This window comes from Abrus precatorius, unplaced genomic scaffold, assembly GCF_003935025.1.
Source record: "Abrus precatorius isolate BTA unplaced genomic scaffold, Abrus_2018 Scaffold6, whole genome shotgun sequence".
NCBI lineage: Eukaryota > Viridiplantae > Streptophyta > Magnoliopsida > Fabales > Fabaceae > Abrus > Abrus precatorius.
The window spans coordinates 23,935,697-23,961,753 of record NW_020874406.1 but is presented as its reverse complement, the minus strand read 5'-3'; the positions used below and the strand labels follow the sequence as shown (position 1 = coordinate 23,961,753).

The 26,057-nt window shown below is 30.5% G+C and overlaps 4 protein-coding genes across 7 annotated transcripts; 1 reads left to right on the top strand and 3 right to left on the bottom strand.

The window, feature by feature from the left end:
* The first annotated feature begins 689 nt into the window (after positions 1-689).
* LOC113869992 (ethylene-responsive transcription factor ESR2-like) lies at positions 690-1,880 on the top strand. The gene has a single exon (XM_027506575.1). It carries the CDS (start codon positions 690-692, stop codon positions 1,878-1,880), a length of 1,191 nt encoding a protein of 396 aa, XP_027362376.1.
* Positions 1,881-12,817: 10,937 nt separating this feature from the next.
* On the bottom strand, positions 12,818-14,551 carry LOC113870441 (protein DMR6-LIKE OXYGENASE 1-like). The gene is made up of 3 exons (XM_027507033.1): positions 14,088-14,551; positions 13,649-13,973; positions 12,818-13,066 (listed from the first exon to the last, which is right to left on the bottom strand). The coding sequence occupies exons 1-3, from the start codon at positions 14,549-14,551 to the stop codon at positions 12,818-12,820; spliced, it is 1,038 nt and encodes a 345-aa protein (XP_027362834.1).
* A 1,217-nt stretch (positions 14,552-15,768) lies between these two features.
* Positions 15,769-18,762, bottom strand: LOC113869716 (plant intracellular Ras-group-related LRR protein 3). Its single transcript, XM_027506173.1, has 3 exons — positions 17,891-18,762; positions 17,519-17,685; positions 15,769-16,971 (listed from the first exon to the last, which is right to left on the bottom strand). The coding sequence occupies exons 1-3, from the start codon at positions 18,452-18,454 to the stop codon at positions 16,326-16,328; spliced, it is 1,377 nt and encodes a 458-aa protein (XP_027361974.1). The 5' UTR covers positions 18,455-18,762; the 3' UTR covers positions 15,769-16,325.
* A 3,226-nt stretch (positions 18,763-21,988) lies between these two features.
* Positions 21,989-25,776, bottom strand: LOC113869997. 4 transcript variants are annotated; one of them, XR_003505514.1, is made up of 4 exons: positions 25,435-25,776; positions 24,496-25,309; positions 24,168-24,211; positions 21,989-23,762 (listed from the first exon to the last, which is right to left on the bottom strand). XR_003505514.1 is itself a non-coding variant. In XM_027506582.1 (4 exons), the coding sequence occupies exons 1-3, from the start codon at positions 25,586-25,588 to the stop codon at positions 24,195-24,197; spliced, it is 660 nt and encodes a 219-aa protein (XP_027362383.1). In that variant the 5' UTR covers positions 25,589-25,725; the 3' UTR covers positions 22,323-23,767; positions 24,168-24,194. The 4 variants fall into 4 exon arrangements, 2 of the variants coding, with proteins under 2 accessions (XP_027362383.1, XP_027362382.1); XM_027506582.1 differs by having other exon boundaries at positions 22,323-23,767; positions 24,821-25,309; positions 25,435-25,725; XM_027506581.1 differs by having other exon boundaries at positions 22,487-23,762; positions 24,821-25,309; positions 25,435-25,713.
* Positions 25,777-26,057: the final 281 nt, after the last annotated feature.

Below are 26,057 nucleotides of genomic sequence, written 5' to 3'. Positions count from 1 at the left end.
AAGTAAATAGATTAAATATTTCATTGTTAGGGCTTAATACAAATAATATTAAATAGTAGTAATAACTATCGACAATTAAAAAAGAGAGAATGGATAAATTTTTTTTATCAGTTCACTCTTATATGAAATTTTTCTTTATTAGAAAAAAATATTTATTTACATATCCATTTCAACACAACATTAATTATTATCTTTTCACATATGTCGTTGTTGTTACGAAATATTCAATTTTTTTACAAACTCTTAGTAGTGTGTAAATTTTTTTACGAACTTATGTCATATTATGAACTGAAGTTTTTAAAAATGAAAATAAAAATGTAAAATATATTAAATATTTTTATTTAAAATAATTAAAATTATTTATTAAAAATTAATAAAACTATAAAAATAAATAATCTCCTTCCACACTTATCTTTCTTAATTACCAAAAAATGTTAAAAATAAGATTTGTCTAAGAGAATCGGTTGTTTTGTTTTTTCTCCTCTGATATCGAATATTGTGTTGGACATGCATGATTAAATCAGTCACTTTCCCAATATCCCTCCAAGAAGAAAAGATGAAACCAGCCAAATCTCGATGTTGCTGTGTGCAATAACTCTCCATTCCCTACGACACCTCTATAAATAAGACCAAAGCACCGAATTCAAGGCAGAATCACAAAAATCACCCTCTCACTTTCCCACAACAACATGGACGAAGCACTCAGGCGTCTCAACGGTTCCGCCCCGATTCCCGAACCCAACCCACAAGACCCATCGATCGCCGACAACCAGAAGCGTTGCACCGCCGCCAACAAGAGGACTTTACGCGAAAATAACCCCGCCGGAGCCATGAGGTACCGCGGCGTGAGGCGCAGGCCCTGGGGCCGTTACGCCGCCGAGATAAGGGACCCACAGTCGAAGGAGCGGCGCTGGCTCGGCACCTTCGACACGGCTGAGGAAGCGGCTTGCGCCTATGACTGCGCCGCCAGAGCTATGCGTGGGCTCAAGGCTCGCACGAACTTCGTGTACCCGACTTCCCCTCCTCACCCTTCTTCTGCCACCCAACACTTTTTCCCTTCCTTCAACTTCCCCAAACACGCTCAACAACCTTTCAACAAAATCAACCACCATAACCGCCAGTTGCCGGTTGCTGCCACTCACGGGATTGACCTCGCAGCACCCTACCACCGGAACAACCCTTCCTTCAACATGCTTCTCTTTCGTGACCTTATTAACTCTTCTTCCACCCCTTCTTTGGTTTCTCCTACTAACCAATTCTATGACCAATTCCCCTACAACAACGCTGGTTCTTCTATTTCCTCGTATTCTCCTTCAACACCTACGATTGGTTCTCTCCCAGGTTGTTGTTTGCTGAATCCTTGTGGTGGCAACAGTGTTAATGGTGTTTGTGGCTTTTCTTCCGGGAAGATGAACACTACTCCCACTTGTGGAATTAAAGGAACTGAAGTTGATGATGTTGGATCGGGGTTTTTTCCGAGAGAGTCTTCGGATTCGGGGTTGCTGGAAGAGATAGTTAATGGGTTCTTGCCGAAATCGAAGCCCAATAAATGTGAGGGTGCACTAAAAATGGAGACTTTTTGCAACCCCGAGGAGTTGCTTCCTCCGCTTGTATCTGATTGCACGCTCGTTTCCACCGCTCAGTGTTGTAACGAGACGAAGAAGGGACTTGCCAAGATCGATAGTTTTGGTTTTACTTCTGATCACCAAGGCTTTCCCATGCAAGAATTTGATAGTTTTAATGGGTTTAATACCGTGCAGGCTATGCCTCTTGGGAATGAACAAATCATGATGAATCATGCAGAGAACTCTTTCATTGAAGATATTTTTCAGTACCCAGAGCTTCTTAATGCTTTTGCAGTTAGGATGCAAAATGCGTAGTTTATGTGTAGCCAGTGTTGCTGACAAGTTCCAGTGTCTGTATCTCTTGCTTTATTGTGGCTCAATCTTAATTAGTTGTATATGTTTTGTTAAATCTGTAACGATGGTTGGATCTTTCAATCCAAAACTGATCTTTAGGGTTTTCTTGTTCCTTGGTTAAGCCAGGTTAGTTTGACGGAACTTGCCTCCTATATTATGTATGGATACATTGGAAAGCAATATATTTTAATAGTGGTTATTTGGATAATCTTGTACTTGTCAAGTTTATCAATGTTTTTGGTTAAGCACGCCTTTGTCCTTTTCACTACTTTATGCTTTTGTTTTTGTATTTCTACTCTGAGGACTGGAAAGTTGATGAAAAGGAGTTAATGAGAACGACAGACTCAGAGTAAAGTTAGTTCCTTGCTTCGTATTCAATTGCTAGATAATGATAGCTTCTGCGTTGACCTTGGAACTAGAAAAGTTTGTATCTGTCTGCATACCTTTTTTCAGCTTTGTATGGATCTATATATTCCTCCTTTTGTTCGGAGAACGTATGGGTCTGGTTTGCATAATGCCTGGTTGTGCTGTCGTTTTCTTCTTAGTGTTTGTTGCGTTTTGTTGTGGGATTGTGATTCATTATTTCAGGTAGGAAAAACCCTAGGGATAATGGGGTTTTGGAGCCTTCTGGGAAAAAGTGTAGCACTGAAGCTGCTCGTTCATCGATAAGGCAATAGATGCCAGGGTGAGGATTTCTAGTTACGCGACAAAACACCATGGAGATTATTAAAAAGCCCATAGACATGTACATACTACTTTGGTACCTTATTTGTTCCTCCGTTTAAATGCTTTCCAATGTTTGCAAATGGAGAAACATAATTCTTGACATTTGTGGGTAAATGTTTGAAGCTGCATAAATTGAAAATTAAACATTCATTATCCGACCCTTGAAAGAATTTATCAATAGCAATTCACAATGACTTTCAAATGATTTTTATAAAAAAAATATTTTAATATTTTTAATAATTTGTTAAAATAATGTTTAGTTTATTTATTTTAATTAGGCTATTTATCTAAACACACCTTGATTATACAAGTTTTCAACTTAGAATCTAAAAGAATTAATTGTTCTACCACCTTCGTGCCACGCCTTCAGTACTTAGGACCAAATTGTCTTGTAAACTTTGATCAAGGGGGACCAAAAATGACATTTAAAGCTAGTTGATGGGTCTCTTAACTCTTCAGCGAGAAAGCAGACAATTTTAATTGATTGGTTACAGGGTAATGGCTATTACGTTAATTGAATCACATTGCTGTAGTTGTTTGACTTGATTAAAATTACATAATTGAAATAAATAGGGTTTAGGACCACAATATATAATAGGAAAGTTGAAGTTGTGGGGTTTACTGGAAGATGAATTAACTAGCTGGTACAGAATATGTAAGACTTAGTTATTAGTCCCTTCTATCCTTTCGTAATATAAATAAATAATTCATCAAAATATAAAATAATAGTTATATCATAAATTTATGTTATATTTTAGAAATGATCATAAATGTATAAATTGTCAATTTAATTACTTATATGTTAAATCAATAAATATATCTAATAAATAAGTATTTTATTGATATAAATCTCATAATAATAAATAAGAGTATAAAAAAAACAATACTTAATATATATTTTAAAAATTATAAGTAAAATAAAAAACATTAATAGTTATTTTTTAAAAAAGAGAGAGAGAGAGTATTTAAATGAAGAAGGTTATGAAGTTCGGGTAATTTTGATTTTGATTGTCTTAAAGGAAGACAAGTCCGTCAGGTAATCTTTTGAATCGAACCAGTGAACAAAGTTGGGCAAATTAACATACTGGGAGGTGTTAAACTTCCTGTTTTTTGTCAAAAGATATTGTAGCCAAATAAGCTAAAAGATAATCTGATTATGTACCCTAAAAAGAAAGAGGTAAAAATCATAATTTCTTCCTTGAAAACTTTCTCTAACATTTCTCAAATTCGTTATCTTTTCCTTTGAGATAAGGTAATGTACGTGTTTAATTTAGTTTATTTTAAAAAAATAACTATTTCTTATAATCTCCAACCATGGGCTAGCTATTTGGGTTATGTGTTTGAAAGATATTAGTCGAGGAGCTTTTAATCTACAGGCGAGGAAAGTATTTGTTGATATCTGTGAAGTATATATCATCAGATTTCTTCTCCTAAAAGCTCATGAAATCATAATATCCACTAGTTTCTTGTATCATGAAATCACAATATTTAGCCTAAAGTGTGTAAGGGCTTATTTCACAATTTTGGAGTTCAATTAATTTTACAACAAAGTCAGTTGCAAATGTATTAAATTTTTTATTATTTAATACTATAAATTTTAATGTTATTCAAACAAAATATTTATTTCTAGCTATTGATAATTATACATCTAAAAGCCATTATTAACATACTGAAATAAAACTCTTTTTTTCTTTTCAAAATTACTTTCCAAATGAAGCTTTCAAATATATTATTTTTTTAACAATTTAAATAAAACAAAATTTACAAAACATTAATCTATATAAACGCATACTAAATAAACTTAGGGGGTCCTTAGTTGCAAGCATCTTTATCTCTTTCGGCATGTTGGTGAGATGGTATTCCTGGTTGTACTAACTTCCTTTTATTTCACATATATCTCATTTAAAATCTCGTTCCATGAAAATGTGATTTAAAATCAAAATTTTCATATTAATTATAATTGCATAATGGTAATTAATAATATGCAAAAATAAATAGGTTTGCCCTCACGGCCAAGGAGAAGTCTTTGTGTGTACTGTATAATAATTATATAATGTTAATAATGTGCAAATATCAATGCATTTACCCTCATTGACGAGAAGAAGTCTGTGTCCTGTATAATAATTGTATATCAAATATCAAAGGGGCCTCCACCTCACCAACTACGTACACAATGGGGGTTGTGGTGATGCCTTGGACCTTTCCTTCGTGCTCATGTAAGTCTTTTTTTACTTGTATAACTTATTTTTTTTTTAGTATTGAAGTGATTGATTCATCAATTATACAAAAATTAAATGTTAGTCAATTTTAGCCGAGTCTTGGTGAGTTCCTTAAAAATTTGTAGACATCATGCGTGAATTATTTTTATATCGGTAATGCATGGACAGGTCTGCCATGTGTATTTTTCTTTGTCCTTCTTGATTTTTATATGCTCTTAAGATAATTTTGTTTTTATTGAGACGTGAGGAGAGTTATAAACAGTAAATCAGCGTTAGATTTTTCTAATAACACATGCACTCTTTACAACAACAATAAACATGTGACATCATGTTTCTGGTAGAGCTGGTCCCTATGGATATGCTAGTTCTTCTGATTTATATAATAATTGTATAAGAAAGTGAAAATATCAATACATTTACGCTCGTGCATGAGGACATGGATAGGGTATTTATCCGCTATACGGGTACGGGTATGGGTGTGGGTAAAAATTCGTAAGTTTTAATGGGGATGGGTGCAGGTATGGGTATCTAAGTACCCACCCCGCCCTATACCCGCATATATATATATATATATATATATATATATATATATATATATATATATATATATATATATATATATATATATATACTTGAACTTTATTCTACAATTATGCATTAAATTTTTGTATTATTATATTACTTATGTGAAGTTATATAAGATTAATATAAAAATATATTTAATAATAAAGTAAACCAAAAAATTTATTTTAGTTTATATTTTTAATAAAAAAATTTATTTACTATTTTATATCATTTAATTAGGCTAATACAATTTAATTATTACATAGTTATAAATAAGATTGACTTTTTTAAAAATATTATTTATATATGACACACATAAAATATTTTTGTTAATAAAATCATATTGATGTTTAAATCATAAAGTGAATAATAAATAATAAATATATTATAAATATTTTATAAATTTTACAATCACCTACTATTACCATAAACTTATTATTTATTAATAATATTTAAATTTTATTTTTATATTTTAATTTAAAATAATATTTTTCTATATAACATATGTATTACAAGCACAACTATAATTTATTAAATCTAAATAATATTATTCTTACTATTTATTCACATTCAAAGAAGTTTTTGAAAATATATAAATATAAAAAATTATTGTTAATTTTTATTTGTTAATTTTTTAAAGATAAAAAAGTATAATTTTTTTAATATACACGTATATTTCTTTATTATAAAATTTTATTGTAACTATTTATCTTTTATTCAAATTTTTTTTAAATTTATATACATTATAAATATTTAATTCACTAAAATAATTTTTTAAAAATTTATATTTTTGATAAAATACTTTCGTATAGTATATGAGTTAAAAAAATACTAGTATTAATATATATATATATATATATATTAATTATATTATATTATTTTAATTAAATCTATTATTTTTCTTACAATTTCAAATTCAAAAGTTAAAAAAATTATTTTATGTATCAACTTTCTCTTGTTAATATTGAACTTTTCTACTCTAACTCTATTCTCATTCTAAATGTCTGTCTCACTAAAACTTAATAACTATGAAATGTTATTCATTAGAATTAGTTGTTAATGTCGCCACAAGAAGTTACTAAGTGATCCCACACGAAGGAACAATCATTGTACAGATCTATTTCGTTGTCGTTCTGACATTACCAGCAATCAAATCTCACACAAGATAGGATTATCACTGACAAATAACTTGTGTGTTTAGTTTTGCTTATTGTTTCTAAGAATTTTAGTTTAAAAAATTATTATATTAAGATACATTTAACATTTATGATCTTTGAATATTTGTTTTTTATCTATATTTGTACCTTGTTCGGCAACTACATATTGAATTTTTGTATTATTATGCTACTTATGTGAAGTTATATAAACATATTTTTCTTTATAAATATTTTTTTCTCAAATAAACGCGGGTAATGGATACAAGACGGGTATGCAGGTACCCAGAGAGTACGGGTACGAAGATTAATGTTCATACCCACGCGGGTATAGGACTGGTACGGGTATTTTTTTTAAATGCGGGTATGGGGATGGGTAATGTAGTACCCTACCCATTGCCATCCCTAGACATGGACCAAAAGAAGTTTGTGTGTGGATAAAGTTTCGCTAGAAATAATGTGTCTTTAGATTAAGTTATAATAATTGTCGAAGTTATCTTGTTTACTAAAGATTTATAAACTTTAAATTTTATTTATCTAACCGTTAGATTAAAAAATTATTTAAATACATTAAATCTATAAAAAAAATTAATGTAATTTAAAAGTTAGTTGATACTTAATTAATTAGTTTTATTTTAATGTATGATAAGTTTTCTAAAATATAAATAAATATTAATCATTGAATTATATACACATACAGCAAGCCAGCATATTAATATTACATTATTTAATAATTTAATTTAATATAAAATTACCAAGCAAAATAACTTCAACGAAAATTACTCTCTTTATACATACATATTTGGGATATAAATTATTTTCCTTTTGGTTTCCCTGCACCAGGAGTTATCTGGGATTAAAAAGATTGGTGCAATATAACATTTATTCAATCATTTTGCATGAAAATTAAAGATGGGCGTCAAATAAAAAGAAAAATGCATATTTTCTGAACGCCATGTACACCTATGCCTAGTGTATTTATCCCAATCACACTGCATCCTTACGTGTATATACAAACCAAGTGTATCAATCTGATCAAACAAAATGTATCCTCGTATATTATATATTTGTATAGAGAATTAGTGAAACAGACAGCAGCGAAGCATGCAAACTGTTTATCTTCTGTACTACATTGCCGAGATTCTCTCAGTAGATTCCACGGGGATTGGGTTGGCCCAGTTTAGTGTATTTTTGTTCTTACTTTTTCTCTGATAAAATAATCTTTAAAAAAAGTTTACTTGAGTTGAGTTAAACATTTTAAAATGGTTAATTTTATTAAAAAATATTTATAATCTTTTTATAACTTAATGTAATGAATATGTTATTTTTATTAAAATTTTATTAGCTTAAGAATTAAAAAATAAAAGTACTGTGGGCTTCAACAAAAACGTGGCCTCTGCAACACTATTATTGGCCAGAGTTTGTTCCTACCACTTCCGGCAGAAACCAACCAGAGGATCCGTCGAGAGAGAAGTAGTTAATGGGTGAGATAGAAAAAAAGTACCTGGGAGTGAAGAACAATTAATTAATACGATCCCATCTTAATGATCCATCGATCTTTCTAGGACTGCATGATCATTTGCATATGCACTGTATTTTCATGTACGTACCCACTTTTCACCTAATAAATTCTTCCATCCGCCATCAGATCATCTAAATAAATTCGCTACTTTGATCTCTTCCTCTTCCTTTCATTTATAGTTCTCATTCCCCAATATACTAACCATATTTAATGCCGAAGCATAGTATAAGGTTAGCAAATGCTATATACCAAGAATACCACTATGTATATGTACTTTTTAAATTGTATACCAGCATTAATATATAATACATGTTTTATGTTTTTATCATTATATTTATTTAATGATTCTTTAATAAACTATAGACAAGATTCTTCAAAATATAAAAGATATAATAAAACTTCTATTATTACGCTAAATTTTATTTTTATAGTATTATTATTAGAATTTTTTTAAACTCACTCTTAAGAATTGAAGTTAAAAAAATATTTATTATTGTAGAAATTTTATTACAATACGCTATCAAAAATTTATACATAAATAATATTTCAGTAGTTAATCACTAATTACAATAATAGATACATGTCTATTATAATAGTGAAATATATATATATATATATATATATAATATTTTACTGTTTTTTTTTTAATTAAAATGTTGGAGAACTTATTATAGTAGTTTTATGCAAAATGCTATAATAGGCTATAATCTATTGGTGCAGTCTTTTTTTTTTATATCAGTCAATCTCAAAATCACTGTGATAGTTCCTAAAAGTTATTCACCTTATTTAGTTCATTTACTTGTCTCTCGAAAAACTATCTTCCTTTTGCTCAACTGTATCCTTCGCAAATAAACTGTTATAATAGGTGTAACCGGTTTTAGTATAAGGAATGCCCAAAGAATATACTAAAACTGGTTTTTTGCTGCTATAAAAGGATTTTTTTTGTTTGTAATAGTGTATTTTATATGAACAAAAGTATATTAGTGAAATATTATCTTGAATTTTTACGGTGACAAATAAGAACAATTTTCTTCTTCGATCTCCTTTTAGACAAATAAATAGTACAAATTATTAAATACTACATCTACTCTTATTCACCTATTTAGAAAGAGAAGAAAAATACTGTTCCTCTTAATTTGTTTACATATTTTTTTAAGATAATATTAATTATTATTCTTTTGCTGACATCCTTTTGTCTATATAAACATGATTGTTTAATAAAAATTTATTATTCTTAAATGTTTAAACTCAATCTTAAGGACTAAAATTAATAATATAGTTATACTATTTCAGTAGTTCAAGAATAAACAAATAATTAATAAATGATAATTAATTCTAATAAAATAATTAAAAAAAATATCTGTATATTTTTTATAATTAAATAAAAATAAAGATAGTATCTATTATTATTTAGTTAGTTAGTTTAATTTGTACACTTAAATAATTAGTAGAACACAAACTAAAACAATAAAACTAGCTATTATCTTTATTCTTTTATAAGTTACCTTTAAATTTTCTGTTATAATGCTTTATGGAGTCTGTTTTATCTCAGTTCAACAGTAAATTAGTGCGATTATTAAATTTATTATGAATGGCATTTTATAAAATAAAAAATGAAAAAAAATAAACGATTAGTATTTATAATATGAGAGATTAAAATGGAAATTTATTTAGTGTTGTGACAAGATAGTTAGAAAACTCGTGATCTTCCAACAACAACTATTGGTCATTGAATAAAATAATGTGTCACGCAATGATTTAAATTCCGTATCAGATTCAGAAGAACTGCAAATCCAGGGACAGATCCCAGATGAAGGTAGCTCACACCCTTCCAATAACAATTGTTAGTCATTCAATACAAATATCAGAAAGAGAGATTAATAAAACACAGTATCTTCCAACAACAATTTGTTTGTCATTCAATACAAATACATTGCAGTAGCACCCCATTAATTGAGTTTCGTATATCAGAATTCAGATTTGAGACGATACTTGAATTCTCTCTTTACGTTTGATAACTTATTTTACTTACGTTACGTTACATCGAGAAATCTTGTAAAGGCACTCAAAAACCACGTACGAATAAGGGAAAGAGATTCAAGCTCTAAAGTATGTCTTAAATACATACTTTACCCGCTTAGAATAATTTCCTTCTTTTCATAATATTACTATAAACGCACCCTTAAATATTGTATTAAACACAATATACTCTAGTTTATTACAATTCATTATATATTTTAATCCAATTTAATAATTAAATTTAACAATACGTGTTTTTTAGCTAAAAAGTATGCATTTCTATGTCTTAAACTGCAGTTGTTATTCTTACATAAAAGTATTTTCAGAAATTATATTGAGTGAGAATAATTTTATACTTATTCTTTTTTATCATGCCATTTAATATATTTTACACTTAGCATTTGATTTTTTTAATCTAGCCTTAATTTAATTTTTTTAATTTAAAAATCTTATTTTTAATTATTTCATGTTAAGTATAATCGAATATTTATTATCAATGATAAATATATTAATTTAGGGACTGTTTGGTTTTAGATATGTTTTCGTCTTATTTTATATTTTCAGTTTTAATTACAAACATTACTTTATTTTCAGAATTGTTTATAAATATTTAAGAATAAAAAATAAAATTAAAATAAAGTGATAATTTTTTAATTAAAACTAAAAACAGAAAAAAATGAAAATATAAAACATTGTTTTTGAAACTAAAAAGCCTCTTATATTTTTAAATTATAAATTATATTAAATTAAAAATAATTATATAATATATTATTATTTTTTCATTTAAAAAAATTATTTTACAATATTCACACTAAAAAATTACTAATATGTCTAAAAGTTATACGACCCTATATTATTTCCCCACGTTCGATGATCATTAGAAGATAAATTGCAATAAGAGGGGATTCTTGTTAAACTCTCCTTTGATACTCTTGAGACACCTTGGAAAAAAAAAAGGCATGCCTCACTGTGTAACAAGCGAGGCAAATATTTTGAATTGTTGCTAAATCACGAAACATTATTTTAAAAACATTAAAGTTTATAAAAAAATACTCATGGATGTATAATTTTAAAATTTACATTTATTTATATTTTAAAAATACATTTTACACGAAAACAAAATTAATTGATATAATATAAATAAATTTTTAAATTTGTAAAAAAATTGCATATTTAATACTATATTTGTAGAGATTTAGAAAATTTTAAAAATAAAAAAATCTTCAAGCAATTGTCCTTTTTAAACAAAAGCTTTTTATTCAAAATATGATGAGGAACATTATGTAAAGCTGAAAAGGTATGCATGCACAATTTCTCAGGAAGAATCACATATTGGAGTCACAATCCATCCCTATGATGGGCTCACGTGCCTACAATCTTTTTGCTGCTAAAGGCACACGCGGAACTACTTAGTGGGCCAGTTCATTTATTTCAGGCCCATATAAAAGCTAAGCTATAAATATCTGGCCCATACTTTTTGTACCACCGATTATTTTTACTCAACACTATCCTTAAGTTTGTTTTTGTTTTTTTTGGAAATTTTTTATCTATAGGTTATTGTATTTGACACCACCCTCAATTTTATTTTTGTTCGTATACCATTTTATTTCTCGAACTGTTGTCAAATACTATTGCTGAAATTTATTTCCGCAAGTATATATAAACTAATTTTAAAAAAAAATAATTTTTAAAAAATAATTTTTGAACGGTCTATCATTTACGAAATAATATTCTGAAAATTCAATTCCAGAAGCTCTTAAAAACACACTTCCATAATTAATTTTTTTGGAAGTGTTGTCAAATATTATTCTGAAAAATTATTTCAAAAAATATATATAAGCTAATTCCAAAAATTAGTGTTCGAAAGGTCTGCCATTTATGAAATACCATTTCAAAATCTTATTTCTGAATGCTCTTAAAAACACACTTCTGAAATTAACTTTTTGAAATTTTATTTAATACCTTCCAGAACTAAATTTTTGAAAAAATTGCAACTTCTAAGATTTTTGAAAAGTAAAAACAAAAGTGGTTTTGAAACTTTTTTTGAAACAATGTTTTTATAAAGAATTGGGATAGTGTATTTTTAAAAAGGGGTGCAAAAAGTTTGGGCCTTAATATCATTAACGAAAAGGTAGTAGCTGAGGTTTTATATTTGGCATTCGCAATGCTGTTTCCAGTGGCAAATGTGTGCTTTCAATTTGGGAGCCAAGTGGAACACTGTCCTTTTATTTTCATTTGTCCACATCATTAAAGCAATCTCCACTCATATGAATGAATAGTAAGGATTAGTGCAACGGAACAGAAAAGCAGACATGTGTTTAAAGTGTTTGTAGATGGAAAGTATTATAATTATTGTTGTATTATTTTTCAATTAGAATTGAATTTCAGTTTTCATAATTTGTATAATAAAACTTAATATTAAAATTTAGCACATTATCATTATAGATATGACCCTACATTGGCTCAATAATGAAAACAGTAGTGACATTTGAAAACAAATAATTTATTTGAAAATAACCATAAATCTTATTTAGTTATTTCCATTATTTCATCGATCGCACTCGTCCCAATTTATTTCATAAGCACGGGTGTCTATATTTTCACTTCCCACTTTTTCTCTGGGAACTTCCCTTCGTTGCCTTATCAGGGGAAACAGAAAATGTAGAGACAATTGAAAACACAATTATTTATTCCCTAATTTGACAATTGAAAGACTTCTTTCACCATCCTCCTTGTGCCTTCTTGCTTGTAAAATTCTTCAAGAAACTCATAAAAACGATAATTTCGGTACTTGGGAGGGTGTTCCTCATCTATTAATTCCTGAATGGGGCCAATTGTAGTGTCCACGTTTGGCCCATAAAACATTGCCAACGACACTCGTGGCTGCACTTTGTTGGTAACAGCCCTATGATGCACACTTTTGAATCTTCCGTTGCTGAGAACCTATATACAACAAAGTCACTAACTTTACTTCACCCTTTTTAGACTTCTTACACATAATCCCTCAAATTCATAAACAAGTTTGCATTGCAAAGAATGACAAATAGATCCAGGTTAATTACTTTAATAAATATGCTAAATCAGAGGCCTTAGCTTGTCCCCTAAACGTGCATCCCACATGCTGAAGACAATTGCATATTTTCATATATGCCAATATAAGAATTTCACTCCTTACTTACGCTATGCACACATGCATGGATATAGAATTTGTCACGTTAATTTATGTGCACGAAAACAATAAAGACAAAACTCAGGTGTAGTTATTCAGGTGCTTTTGGTATTTTTTGAAGTCAAAATTAGAATTTCACCTCCATAACCTACGACAATCTCAAATGTAGACATTTTTTCAAATTTAAAACTGCAAATTTTAACGATAAGCATATAAGAAATTGCACTTAAATTGTGTCCTTAAAATAATAGATACACCTATTTTAGAAGAGTTGAAATACTAGAAAGAAATCTCTTGCTGCCAAAGTTTAAGACAGAAAAGGAGAGAATCTTTGGGAAAAAGCCCGCCAATGATACCTGAATTTGATCTCCTAGGTTGATTACAAATGCATTGGGAATAGCAGGCACATCAATCCATTTCCCATCTTTGATCACTTGGAGACCAGAAACATCTGATTGCAAAAGGACTGTGACAGCATTGAGATCAGTATGTATAGGGAGACCCAATGTCAGCTCTGGATCTGGACATGGTGGATAGAAATTTGCTTGTGCTCTTAGCCTAGGTTGGTCATCAAGTATCTTCAGCAAACAATTCTCCTCTATCCCTAGCCCTATCGACATTAAGCATAGAAGCCTTCTAACCAATGAACCAATCTCCTTTGCATATTCAGTGAAAGCTTCACTGTAATGAACAAGACATTGCATTTGTGTTACATTAAAAAAAATAAATTACAATAGTTTCACATAATATGCAATCAATTTTAGAATGTTAAGAGCCAAATGGAAAATTCCACACCTATATTGAGCCCCAATTTTTTCTGGTAGAAGATGAATGATATCTTCTATAGGATACCAAGGATGACTGAAACATTCACTCCACATCTTCACCTTTTCTCCACCCTCCACATGAAGGTAAAAATGGTAAAGTCTTATGCTTTTGCTTTGATCTGTTGTGAAGAGCTGTCCTCTTAGCTCTGGAGGCAAATTAAAAAGGTCAGCGATTGCTGTGATCATTTTATTGCAAACATGTTGAGGAACACCATGGTTCACAATTTGAAAGAACCCATATTCCTCACAAGCTTTTGATAACTTCTGAACCACCAATGAGGATGAAGGGGTGCCATCAAAATCGCTCAAATCAATTATGGGAATTGAAGCTAGAGAATCAATTGAAAGTTGTGGCCTTCTATCTTCTGGAAGTATAAAGTTAGGAGATAAGGAAAGGGGAGCAGACTCGTTGGCTAACTGAAAGAAACTCATCTTGTCAGACAAACTTGAGATAGAGAAGTTCATTTACCAAAGAAATGAGATTTTATATGCAAAATATACAAACACTCAAAAATATTTTAGGAACAAAACAAGTTAGTTGATAGTCACGTGCAGACCTAACTAGCAAAAGTATTCAACAGAGAAAGGACAATTACAGATTGAAGAGGGATCAGATCCAGTGCACTTCTTTCCTTAAGCGAATTTTAATAAAAAATAGTTTTAATTTAAATTAAAAAAAATGTTTAATATAATTTTATTTAAATAAAAAATTCAATTAAATGAATTTAAAAAAATTTATTAAAATTTAAAAAATATATTTAAACGAATTTTTTTAGCTTAAAGTAAAATTGGTTTAAATAAATTTTTTTAACTTAAATTAAAATTATTTTTTACTAAAATTCGTTCAAATAATAAAAAAATTGTTTAAAAAAAACTTAAAATTATAATTTGCAGTTCTCGTCAGAATTGCAGGCAATTCAAGTCCATTGAAGAGTGGTCACTCTTTCCAGTTTTTTTATATAACGTAAACAATAAGAACAGTCAAACTACGCATTGTGTAAACTATTAACCACTGAATCCGCTTGAACAAAAAATAGCAAATATTTTAAATATTCTGAAAACCAAATTTCTCATGTAAAGAATCTTAGCGATGCTTTCCAATTAAGTGATGAAATAGTTCTTCAAATGATTTCGAAAGAGTATTCTTGAAACTTATATCGAAGAAACAATTTCTTGAAATCTTAACAAAAATATCATAATAAATAACGGAGGGAATTTTGTATTACAATTCACGATTTCCGAACAAATTATGATGAAGTGCCTTGTGAATTGTAACTGTAGTTGAAAAAAAGTCTTCACTCTTATATATTAAATTAAGCAAAATACAAAATAATTAAATATAATTTTCCTTTTGATCTGTTTTAACAGTATAGACTTAAAAAAATTAAAAGGACAGATTTTATCTCAAATCAACAATAGTTCACTTAACAGTATTAATCCCTTGCTTCGGAATGATTATGATCTTCAATCAAACATTGAGAAACAGGAACAATTAAGAAATGACAATTCAAATGAGGTCTCAATAAACTCTCCCGTTCTTCCATGCTACCCGGGTTCAATGGATCTGGGTAGAGATTTTAGTTACCTGTCAGTTGATGAACCAATTGCACAGCTTGCGGCATTATAATTTTTTTTTTTTATCAAAGGCAATATTTTCCTATTTCTTTTCTTCCGCTGATTTCATTGTACTCTCTTCTTTTTGTGTGTGGAGGAGGTCTTTTTCGTATCATGTGGTCTAACACAACCAAATGAACAATGGGTGTGACACTGGAGAAAATGTATTCTGCATTCAAAACCAACCATGGCATTGTGTACAATTAACTGCCATTCTCAACTTGTTATTTGCTTGCAGGGTATTTAATTGCACTTGCAAGCACTAATGGGTGTTTTATAGTCTATTAAAAACATTTTTTTAGCAAAAAGTTCAACACTTAAAAATAATTTTTAGAACGAATCGAAAGAGAAATTACAATAAATTAAAGATATTAAGCTTGATATAATATTTGAGAAAAGTGCAACTAGTGTACAAATTTAGAGGATAAAGTGCTTTTCACCTTAAAATGAAAAACAACCTTCATATCTTATGCAACTTGTGTTAACAACGAGCATTTATCACAATGTTTATACGATTGAAAAATCAGTCTCAAACTATACATCCAACAAAATTATGAACACAGTATGTATGCAGAGTCCAAATATACTTGTATCACAGCTGTTGATCCAACCATGGGTCTCTGGGAGCTTTTCTAGCACCAAAATATTCTGCAACACTTTCAGAAACTCCAGCAACATTATTTAACAATGAGGATCCCCATGCCAGCCATCCTGTCTGTGCTTGCTGAGTTTTTGCTTCAGCCATGCTTTTCTGCTGCTGTTCTTCAATGAGGTCAAGCCACCACTTCGCCATGAACTCCTTCACAGCCTCAACCCCTTGATTTACAACCTCTAAGGGGGGAACTATGATTGGATTCTGGTCCAGGTTGAGCTTTGTTATTTTTTCAAGCCTACTGAATGTGTAAGGAAGAGCTCGGATCTGATTATTGCCGAGGTCAAGCTCACTCAAGTTAACCAAATCACCAAGTGTTTCGGGCAGCTCTGTCATATCACTGAAATTACTGCTAACGTTCAGATATTCCATATTTGTGAGCTTTCCAATAGATTGAGGTAGGCCATGAAGCTCATTGAAGTGAACATCAAGATGTCTGAGAGATTTCATTTCTCCAATGGAAGAGGGAAGAAATCGTATCTTATTCAAATGGATCAAGAGCTTCTCAAGGTTAACTAGTCCATAACCCATGTTTGTTGGCAGACACATTAAGTTGTTAAAGCTTGCATCCAGTTCAACTAGTGACCTACAATTGCATTAAAGAAAAACTTAAACAAACCCATAAAATAGTAAGTGTCATGATATTATATTTCTAACACTTCCTGCAAGAGCCTTTTGGACTTGAAGCATGGACAATGCATAGGCCCATCTACCTTGTGAGTTGTGACAATTAAACCTTTTTTATTAGAAGAATGAGGGCAACAAAAATCAAACTCCAGAGCACTTGGTCATATAGAGGCTCTAATACCATGTCATGACTCATGAGCCAACTATTCCAAAAGCTCGAGGTATTATGTGAAGACACGTTAATGATTTTCGAGCCATTTGGAAGAGCTTATACAAAAATAGCTTATGACTCCCGTAAAGTTTCTTTAGTTTATTTTTAATAAGCTTCTTGTTATAACTAATCAAAAGAAGTTGTTTTTAACTAATTTCAATAAGTCTCATGCTTAAATTTATGACATAAATCATAACGTAAAAAAAAAAAACACATTTTATATTATGTTTCTAACAAGAAAAACAGATGTGGTGCCAATGCCAAACATAAGGGAAACATTGTTTTCAAAACAAACCTGCAAAGAGCAATGGATTCAGGAAGAGCAGTTAGCTTATTCCCAGACAGATTAAGGATCTTCAAATTAATAAGCAACCCAATGGAGTCTGGTAGGGACTCTAGAACATTAGACGACACATCTAGCTCCACAAGCTTTTGTAGTCTAGCTATTGAATCAGGAATCGCCTGTTTTGGGGGCACATAAACATCCAAACTTATAAGCTGCAAGCTACAATGTATAAAGGTATAATCTTTTGCAAATGCTCAAAAACAATTAATCCACTAAACTTCCATTCTTTTTTTCCCATTTCAAATATGCAGGTGTTTAAATAAAAATTGTTTTTAAAAAAACTACAATAATACACACACGGAGACATAAATATAGTTATACCTCTAACTGATTGCGAGACAAATTAAGCACAACGAGCCCATGAATCTTTCCAAAAGCTTCAGGAAGAATCCTTAAGTGGGACCCAGAAAGATCAACCCTTTCAACTTCCTCACTCTCTGCTTTCCTCAAAATCCCAACGACTTGTTCATTCACGTTCTCATCAACCGATTGCGCCACGCACGATTGATAAACCTGGACCAGCCTCTCTTCAGCAACCCTAAGCTGCTTGGCACAGTTCTCGTGCATCTCCTCTACCCTCAAGAGAGCCTGATACACGTGCGAGTCGTTATCCGGCACGTGGGGTTGGGCAATCTTGGCACGTGAAGCAGCAACTGCAGAAGGGTCCGGGCGAGGACCCAAGGTGCGAAGAAGGGAAAGGGTGTGGGTGATGTTAAGGTCGGAGACATGATGGTTGAGTGAGGGTAAGACTTCGGGGTGGTTCAAATGAGGAAAATGGGTGAGAAGAGATTGGTGGAGTTCAGAGGGTAGGGGTGAATAGGTGTGAGGATCTAATTGGTTTAAGAGGTAGCAGAGAATGGGGAAATGGTTTGGGTTGGGATTCATCTTCTGAAACAATAGTCAGAAGAAGAAGAGCAGAGAAGGGTGGATTTGTGTTTTCTGCTGCTGACTGCTGTTTTGATAAAGTGGACTGAGACGCCGTGACAGAGTGGCTGTTTGGTTTGGGCTTTTCGGTTTGGAAGTGTGTTTGAGGAAGTTTTAGCCAACAAAAAAGGAAAATGTTTAATTAGAGAAATGATAATCAAAGTTTAGAGTTATGATTATTTAGTGTGGACTTATCGTTAACCATTAAATCATTGACTAGTGGCCTGCTTGTTTGAACATTTGAGCCTCAACGGAGATTGGTCATGCGTGAATTTATAGTAGACTAATGTATTCTTTTTATTACATAGAATAGTGCGTGTATTCATCCAATTTCAAGGCATTGCCAAACACAGGCAGAGTTCATTAGATCAACGTTCTCCTAACCATCTCATTGTACTACCAAATTTAATAAATGCATTGCTTGTGATTTTGAATTTAATAGTCATTCTAGGCCGAATTCTTATACTATTTTATTCATTTTAATTTTTAAAATTACATTTTTTAAGATAAAAAAATACATAATATTTCTGAACTCAAAAGGAGTAAGATTGATCTCTAGTCATGATTAGTGACCATCCTTAGTTTAAAAATATTTGCACATGGTAAAATTAACTAGGATAATGCAAAGTATAATCTGAATTTATGATTTAGATACATGGAATATAATTTTAAAAACTAAAAAAAATATTAAAATTAACATTAAATCAAGAGAACCCGGTGGGATCGGTACCCTTGTCTTTTAGTGAGCTCTCTTGGCTGGGTTGTAGCAATCAATCTTAAAAAATTTAGCCATCGACTACTTGGAGGCAACTTTTGTCATTAGTTTTGGTTACCCACGTCAGACATTGGGAAACATCGTATATAATTCGGAGAACCCAATTATCAATGATGAGGGCGACATTTGACGAATGAAGACAAGTTTGATTGAGGTAGAAGAACATTATATACTGTACGGATAAGGATGAAAGAAAGCCAACTCCAGAGTCGATGAACCCTAATATGCGATTGCCAAAGGATAACACTGAGACATCTCCCACCATAAATTTTCACTTTCATTGCACAGTGGCTCACAACAATATTACTATTAAAAGGGGGAAGAGCAGAGAATGATTGTTTATTTATTTTGGCCAAATCAAATTTCAAGAAAAAAAATCCGTAGAAAATGACTCAAATAAAATTATGGTATATAAACTTCCTCTAAATTGTGGGGCCTGTGGCCTACATACTTACAAATAGTATTTTATGTTACTTAAATATTTTGTATTTATCTTAAATTATTTATCACTTTAAAATATTTTAAAAGTATTTATTGTTTATTTTTGGTATCCTTATTTATCAAGATAGTTTTTTATTAATTAACTGCTAAATCATTTTAAACACAATAATCACCTAATTATTATAATAATTTCAGTACTTTTAATAAGAATATTTAAATAAAGTCAATTTAGATTATCAAAGTAATTAGTATAATTAATTAATTTTTAAATATGTACATTAATATTAAATGACAGTTAATATAGACAGAAACAAATTGTAAATAGAAAAAATGGAAATAATGAATAATATACTTTATATACAGCTATGTGGTAGGATGTATTAGATGATGCTTGTACTAGTGTTGGACTCTAGTCCTTATCATGTTTAATTTCGACTTGCGTTTCAATTAAAAAACATGCTTTTTTAAATTATAAATTGAAAAATCCCAATCATACTGAAGTCGTCCTGAAATTTCAACTTTATGTTTTGTAAATAGAAAGGTAAATGGCATCTAGATAAATTATAAACAAGTATATTATCATTTTAATTATCAATGTATATAATTATTCATTATTTTAATTTTTATCAATTTATGAATCATTAATTTAATTAAACAAAAGATCATTTTAGTTATCAATATATGTAATTATTTAATCTTCAATATATTATTATTATTATTATTATTATTATTATTATTAATTTTAATTTTTATCATGATTTAGACATTAATTATTTACTGAAATATTTTTAAAAATAATTTTTTATTATTATTCATTTCAAACTATTTAACTCTATCTTATAATAATAATATAATTAGTTAGTCAGTAATTAGTTGCTATTTAATTTTTTGTTTTACTCTCTTATATCAACATATAATTTTTTTTTAATCAAAATAACATATTAGTTTTACCTAGTACATATTGTTAATGTGGGATACCAACTATAATGGTTTAAAATCACCACAATGTAATTTATATAGCTTTTTAAGAAAAAAAATTATAATAAAATTAATATAAATTACTAATTTTAATCACTGCTGTTTGTTTATTATGGGGTGCAAAATTAGTTATAGAACTTTTGTAATTGTGGCAGTCTAAAATAGTCACAACAAGTATTGCATGTGCAATACTTCCTGGGGTAGTTTATGAATTATTTTGATAAATTTAAAAAATAATGATAATTATTAAAATAATTAATAATTTTATATATCAAAGATTAAAATGATGATTTGTTTGATTCAGGAACTAGTTTAACAATTTTTTAAAAATAAAAAACTAAAATGATAAATTTTTCTTATAAAATTATTAATATATAAAATTAAATACCCAAAAATTATAAAAAATAATGTAAAAAAATAAAAACTTGAGTTTTTTGGTAAGCCTAACCCTTTACAAGCTTAATCCAAATGAACCAATCAATTTATATGTTGAGTTTACTCAAATTAAAATCAGAATTGAAGTTATCTTAAAAAAATAGAAACGAAATTATTTACACTATATCTTTATTTATTTAAGTTAGTTCATTAAGTTTAACATATTTTGACAATTTTTATCCAACAATGTATATTCAAATTTATTTATTTTTGTTACATCGCACGTATAGTTTATCAAAAACTATTATTTTTGAGTTATACAATATTATTATGAAAAATAAAGTGTTTCCTTTATTTATTTAACATAATTGCATAAATTAATAAGACATATCGTTTACAATGAAATTTATGATTAGTAAACAAACAAATTAAAGAAATTTTAGATTGTTCTTTGAGTTTTTTTTAAGTATATTTTAATGTAATAATTAAATCAATATTGTAAAGTAAAGAATTAAACAGATAATAAAAACAAGATGAAACAATATTAAAATTAAGCATAAAAGTTATACATAAAGAAACTTGAATTGAAGTAAATTATAGAAATATAAACATATAGTTTTAATCATAATTAATAAAGTTTGTTGATCTCTAAGTTGTTAGTTCTAACTGATGCGCAAAACTTTTGACTCAATATTTGTATTTAAAAGTTATCCTCTAAAATGTAAAACTTAATCTTATTTAATATTTATACATAACTTATCTTAATCTTTCTTTCTAATTGCACGAACATCTTTCATAACTTCTTTTTATGTGTTTTCCTATAACTACTATTATTTTCTTACACATGATCTATTTCATGTATCTCATTTTTAAGTTGGTAATAATTACTACTAATTTTTGAAAACGACTTATAACTACTTTTTAACATATTTCTTTATCTTTTGCATCTTCTTTTGTTGCTTAAAATTGTAAAAAATTAATTCCTTCATATTAATCATTTCTACAACTTTATTAGTGAACATATTAAAGTTTTTTTTTTTTATTATTAATTTAGACTCTTCCAATCTTAGATTTATAACACCCTAAAAAACTCTTCAAAATGTTAGCCCCATTTTGACATAAAGTAAAGTTTTTCTACCCATTTTCATAAAAATATGTTAAAGTATTATCCTTTCGTCAAAACTCAAGGAACAATTAATCTAAATGTAAGACTATAAGATTATATCACTAATTAGTAAAAAAAAAAAAAAAAGTCCATAATAACAATCTTTGAAATAAATTCAAACTTTTAAAATAGTATAATTCATTCATCTGCCTCGAACTTTGGTGCCAAAATTTCGAAAAATTTCCCCTCTTTCAAACACATCCTCAAATATAAAATTTTAAGAGTTGATAAAAAGTAAAAATAAAAATAAAAAATTATTAAGACTAAAATCTTATTCAAACTTAACTTTTTTTTTTTATACAACCAATAAGATTTAAATTACGACCTAGTGTAAATTACTCAGACCCCCAGTACTCGAGTTTGCTTAAATTCTCTTTACGGATATGAATAAAAAACACAATTTCATATTTTAATTCTTTTGGCCTCCATACCTTCCATCTCTATGTTGCATTAGAGGAGGCATGTGATTATACGAACATCCCCCCTTTGCTTTTTTATTTTCCTCAGCGTTCTTTCCCTCACTTGTCCAAAATTGACGTTTGCTTGTCATGGAACAATAACCTTACAATGTCAGGAGTTCTCCACTGCAGCTCAGAGCGGACAAGGCTTATATCTGAAGAGATCCATCATCCATGACTTCGTCGCTTCCCAGTTGAGACCTTTCCTCTTTTATCAAGTTAACTTAAACATTCAATCTTAGCAAATGTTGAGTTATTATAAATTTGTTACTCTTTTATATGCTTAAACACATGTAATATAATCCAAAAGAGATAGGAATAAAAGATCGCACATGGTGGGGTAGGATATCCTTAAACCGTCTTCCAGAAGATTACACAAATGAACTCACTTTCATGCTTCCCCTGACATGTTTTGATTAATAAACTAATTAGTTGATTCCAGGTAATTGGGTGGGTTAATATCTCTTCCAAAACTAAGACAGCGAAAGGAATCTTCCCTTTGAATGTTACATGAGTGGAGGTCCTTTAATTTCCAATACTAAATCTAGTTTTTTAACGCCTCTTAGCTGAAGGGGTGATCCTATTTGTATATATCGAATATTTTTATAATATGTATTCAAAGAGGCACCTTAAAAAAGATTATAATACGATTTTTTATTAAATATTATATCATTGAATGTTATTAATCTATTTGTTATTTACTTTATACAAATTTTTATTAAGTATCTTTAAACATAGTTAGAAAAATCGTTTATTTATATATATATTTCTTATTCTATTATGTTATTTAAAAAAAAAACAAAAAAAAAAGATATTCATTTTATGTTGGTTCTATCAATTTGCAGTTTTGTACGGTATATATGATGATGAGTTCAAGTTATTCGAACATTCATGTGCCAGCTGTCATGAGATAGTTTTAATTTCATAGTGTTGAGTTCATTGCATCTCCTGCATGGAGTTTGGTCCCCCCATGCTATGCTTTGCCATCCCTATTTGGTGTTCATACGAACCCAATATGTCTTCCGGTGTTCATTGTTCATAGCAGCACTTCATTTGAATCTGGCCCGAATCCCATAACTGAACTTAAACACCATCATTATTAGTTAATCAAAATGGAAACAAACACGAATAGACAATTTATGCAGAAAATAAAGGTCACCAAATAGAGCAAAGTTCTGAAATAAGATAATCTGGAAGTTTTGTATCGGAGCGAGAACAAAGCAATTAATTCTTTTTTATTATCCCGATTCAATACGAATATTCTCTAATCTCCAAAATGCAATTTTTAAGAAGTACTACTACTATAAGATATAATTTGTAACTGATAATGGAATGGGAATTAATATCTTTGAAAAAGTGGAGCATCAATAAAAGATAAATTGCCATGCTATAGCATAGAGTAACGAGGGATGACAGTACATTGCCATTAAAGAATAGAAAGCATTCAGCATAACCAAATTCATGTCGGGTAGAAAAACTTACAACTGAAACGTGTCCCCATACGATTTTTCAGTCTTGGGTTAAACCTGCAAGCAAAAATATCAAACTATTAATCAATCCAAAGATGTACTCTTTAACTTAAATGGTAAAAAAACGAAAAGAAAGGAAATTAAGGGGAAAAGTTTGTAACGACAGTGATGACAAGGGAAAAGGGTGAGGCCATAGCCAAAGCAAAAACACACGAATAGGCCCTCAACGAAGTTATAGAACCACAGAACCAAATCAATTTGGCTATGGAATTACCCAAAAATCGAATAAAAAGAAAATGAAAAAGAAAGAGCACGGAAGAGAAACGGACGAACGAACTCACCGTCATTACAAAAACGGAGGCAAACACGAAATTGGAGTGAAATTCATTAATGGGCAATGAAGGATCACAAGCTAAAACCGCAATCCCTGTTAACGATTTTACAGTCCCATTTTACATCACATGTATATTCAGCACTCTTTTCTTTCCCATCTCTTTCTCCTTTAATTTCATCTTGTTTTAATAATGTTATATATATTATCGTAAAGTTCCTTTCGTCATTTTCATTTTATAATAAGAGCTGGTTCTTAATCTTAATAGTTCCATTCCAATATTCCATCTTCCACGGACGAAATCAAACCACCGTAACGCTATTGCCAGTGGTTACCGTGGTGGATCATATACACGCTCCCATGAGCATGGTGGTAACCGTAGCGAGGCACACGAATATTCCTCCCGGAGGATTTCTCAGCCCCGACCGGAAACGCCGTCGGCGGCGACATATGATGGACGCAGCGCTCCACCACCGGCGCCAAAGCCCTATACCTCCGGCCAGACCCGGAACCTGAACCACCGGCGGTAGGGCTGCAATACGACGATGATGAAGAAGTGGACGACGCAGAGGAGGAGGAAGAGGAGGACGCTGATTTTGACAGAGAGGATGACGGAGGTGTGAAAACCTTGGTCGAAGATCTCGGTGGCGAGAGGAAGGCTCTGATCTTCAACGGCGACACGACGCGCTCGTATTCTTCGATGAGATTGGCGAGATCTTCGTCGGAGGTGATGGAAACCAAAGCGTCAAGGTCTTCGTCGGGTAATTGGCAGCGAAGGTGCCTCACGGAGGAGCCGCAGAGCTCTTCGAGCTTCAGCAATAGCTCTGTATCATGAGAGATTAGGGTTATTACGATTCGCAAACGCAATCTCACTCTCGAGTTCGTGGTTTAAACTGTGAAATAGTGACGAGTGAAAAATTGAACTGAGAGAGAAAGAGAGGGAACTGACCGGTGAATGGAATGGAGCGTTCAACGGCGAGGACGCGGGTGTGGCCGCCGAGATAACGGAGCTTGCCGTCGGGATAGCGAGGGAGGATTTTGCCGCCGTAGCTGCAGAGGAATTTGACGGTGGATTTAGGAGCGGGTTGGGAGGGTCCGAACATGCTTGGTTCAGGTTCAGATGCGGGTTTATTGAGGTCCAGTTTTGGATTGAAAATGAGGAATAAAGTTTGGGAGAAGAGAAGAGTGTGTGTTACTAGGGAGAAGGTGCTCTGGAGTCTGAAGGAGCGCCTTCAAGCCTATGCGTTGTTGCATTTGTCCCTTATTTATAGGGATTTTTCTCACTGCGCTACAATGTTGGGTCAGTTGCCTAATTTGGATTTGTAATTTGGGAGGGTTGAGAAGCTAACAAGTCCAAAAGTATAAATTATTATAATATAACAAATAAATTTATTTAATTATTTTTGCTCAGGCCACTTTTCTTCTTTTTTCAATTTAAAAGCTCTTTTCCACAGAGAAAAATAATTAGTTAGTGTCTTAAAGGTTAGGAAAGAGAAGTTAAAAAAGAATCATAAATGAGAAATTACCCTCTAACTACTATCTAAGCGATATAGAGAGGGAGACAGAGAGAGG

What these genes read in the sequence shown, in the direction of transcription:
- LOC113869992 (XM_027506575.1), top strand. Translation starts at nt 690, where the DNA reads ATGGACGAAGCACTCAGGCGTCTCAACGGTTCCGCCCCGATTCCCGAA.
- LOC113870441 (XM_027507033.1), bottom strand. Translation starts at nt 14,551, where the DNA reads ATGAGTTTCTTTCAGTTAGCCAACGAGTCTGCTCCCCTTTCCTTATCT. An exon ending in AAAATTGGGGCTCAATATAG is followed by an intron (nt 13,974 to 14,087) that starts GTGTGGAATTTT and finishes TGTTCATTACAG; the next exon opens with TGAAGCTTTCACTGAATATG. An exon ending in ACCTAGGAGATCAAATTCAG is followed by an intron (nt 13,067 to 13,648) that starts GTATCATTGGCG and finishes TGTTGTATATAG; the next exon opens with GTTCTCAGCAACGGAAGATT.
- LOC113869716 (XM_027506173.1), bottom strand. Translation starts at nt 18,454, where the DNA reads ATGAATCCCAACCCAAACCATTTCCCCATTCTCTGCTACCTCTTAAAC. An exon ending in TGTCTCGCAATCAGTTAGAG is followed by an intron (nt 17,686 to 17,890) that starts GTATAACTATAT and finishes CCCCCAAAACAG; the next exon opens with GCGATTCCTGATTCAATAGC. An exon ending in GAATCCATTGCTCTTTGCAG is followed by an intron (nt 16,972 to 17,518) that starts GTTTGTTTTGAA and finishes ATGCAATTGTAG; the next exon opens with GTCACTAGTTGAACTGGATG.
- LOC113869997 (XM_027506582.1), bottom strand. Translation starts at nt 25,588, where the DNA reads ATGTTCGGACCCTCCCAACCCGCTCCTAAATCCACCGTCAAATTCCTC. An exon ending in ACGCTCCATTCCATTCACCG is followed by an intron (nt 25,310 to 25,434) that starts GTCAGTTCCCTC and finishes CTCATGATACAG; the next exon opens with AGCTATTGCTGAAGCTCGAA.